At 48.1% G+C, this 2,011-nt stretch overlaps 1 protein-coding gene and 1 long non-coding RNA gene across 3 annotated transcripts in view; one reads left to right on the top strand and one right to left on the bottom strand.

Annotated features, from left to right (window-relative positions):
* The window catches only part of NCF2 (neutrophil cytosolic factor 2), a 31,566-nt gene that overhangs the window by 25,859 nt on the left and 3,696 nt on the right, over positions 1-2,011 (bottom strand). For both annotated transcript variants that reach the window (XR_003548641.1, XM_006143872.3), the window contains exon 2: positions 1,775-1,857. Coding sequence is in view for 1 of the 2 variants with exons in the window: in XM_006143872.3 (XP_006143934.2) it covers positions 1,775-1,857 (83 nt within the window). In the remaining variant the exon portion in view is untranslated. The remainder of the gene's footprint in view (positions 1-1,774; positions 1,858-2,011) is intronic.
* Positions 11-2,011, top strand: part of LOC102478082 (uncharacterized) — a 39,872-nt gene continuing 37,871 nt past the window's right edge. The window contains exon 1 of the long non-coding RNA XR_333889.3: positions 11-344. This is a non-coding gene — a long non-coding RNA (uncharacterized LOC102478082). The remainder of the gene's footprint in view (positions 345-2,011) is intronic.

The raw sequence follows: 2,011 nt of genomic DNA, 5'->3' as shown, positions 1-2,011 counted from the left end.
TTCCTGCTGGGAGCCTTCCCTCTTTTGCCAGTTATCACTCCTCATTATAGGTTATTAGAGCTAATTAGAGGGACGGCCTTAGAATCTGTCTTTTGAGATTTAAGATTAGCTGGAGAATTCGCACTGGAGCGTCCTTGTGAATTCTAGAATTGTGCGGGAGAAGGGAGAGATGAGAGGAGGTTAGGAAGCCAGGCAGGAGGTGGGACAGGCTGGGTGGTGTGAAGGTGAATGCCTTTCTCCCGACCACCGGTGTCTTCTCCCACGCCCAGTCCTCTCTGTCCAGATGGCCTCTGTGTCTGTGCTTTTTCTTCTGGAAGACTTCACTTCTAGTCCTACTCATCCAGGTAATTACTGCATCGATTTCTTTGAAGTCCTCTGGGCTTCTCATGGTTGCCCCTAGCAACAGCTGAGCCCACGGAAGCTTTCTGGCTCTGTTTCTGACCCAACTCCAGATCAAAGCCTTTCCGTGAGGCCCAGGATGGGAGTCCAGCCCCCTCCCCAGTGCCTGGACATCCTCTGCAGCCTCCCTCCTCCCCAACACCTGGCCTCCCCTGCACCCCCATCCACACCCCGCCTGAACCATTATCATGTGAGGACGTCGTTCACTAGCTTGAGCCGGATTCTGCTTCCCCAGAATTTCTGCATCCCAGAGGAACGATTTCTACAAGGCTCATCTCCCATCCCTAAAAACATTTTAAACTGACAGTATTTTTCCTTTGCTATCGGCTTTTGCTGCTTGTATGTTTGGGACCCATATCCCAACGGCTATGGGGGAGGGGATGGAATGAGACCAACTTTCATTTCGTATGTATCTTTTTACTAAGTATGTCATGTTCATTGCTAACATGCCAAAAAACGCAGATAGGATGATGGAAGAAAAACGGATTTTTCTATAATCTCAACATCCAAGAAACAATTCTGATAACATTTTGGTCTGTGACCTTCCAGACTTTATTTGGTGAAACAGAAATGGAATTGTGCTAGACCCGTCGTTTTGAAACATTTTCAAAATTTAACATCTAGTGTAAATGTTTTCTTGCTAATATAAATGCTAGTTATTTATCTGTATTAATTTATTCTTATATATGTTACCAGCTTGTATTATTTGGGTGCATGGGGAGGGGGCTGATTCTATTTGTTTGATTGGATTAAGCCAGGCCTTGACAAGGTCAGCAGGTGGCATAGTGGTTAAGGTGCTGGACTAGCCCTTGGCTGACTGCAGTTCAGGTCCCAGACCGGCAACTTAAAACTCACACCAGGCGCATGTGTGTGCGTACCCTGAATCCCAAGAGGAGAAATGGAGGAGAAGGGACTGCTGTGTGGCCATGCCCCTTGGGGAGATGATTTCTCACTTTCTGTCTCTCTGGTCCTATAGCAAAAAAAAAAAATCTCTCTCTTAAAAAACAAACAAACAAAAGCGAGGCTTTGAAAACATGTTTTCCACATTATGCTGGGATGAAGCGGGTCTGATGTGGTTCCACAACAGTCCCCATTCTGTAACCTGCTCAGACACCATCGTGAGCATCTCCATCCGGGACACTGACGGTGCCCTGCCAGCTGATGGCCAGGACTGTGGGGGTTACGAGGCTCACGGGGATGTACGATGGGGTGGAGGGCCCACCCCCTCCCTGGCAGAGCCTCCACCTCGTGCTGATTTGTCGTGCAATGGTCCCGCAAGGGCCAGTCACTTTCCAACAGAGGCCGGGAGGATGCTTCTCAAACGCTATGTCCAGCAGACTGAGGCCTGGCGGGTTCTCGACCCTGGACCACTTACTTCGCGATCTGGTGGTAGAGCATCCCTCGCTGGAAGTAAGCCACCGCCAAGTGCTTGTCTCGGCTAATGCTTTTGGTGAAGGCCTGTGGAGAGAAGTTCATATGTGAGGGTGAGGTTCGTTCTTTCTTTCTTTCTTTCTTTCTTTCTTTCTTTCTTTCTTTCTTTCTTTCTTTCTTTCTTTCTTTCTTCCCCCCCCCACATTTTATTGATTCACGAAATACCTTATTACGAGAGAGA

This window comes from Tupaia chinensis, unplaced genomic scaffold (genome assembly GCF_000334495.1).
Source record: "Tupaia chinensis unplaced genomic scaffold, TupChi_1.0 Scaffold000112_1, whole genome shotgun sequence".
Taxonomy (NCBI): Eukaryota; Metazoa; Chordata; class Mammalia; order Scandentia; family Tupaiidae; genus Tupaia; species Tupaia belangeri.
The sequence above is the reverse complement of the archived record's forward strand: the minus strand, read 5'-3'. Positions and strand labels throughout refer to the sequence as shown.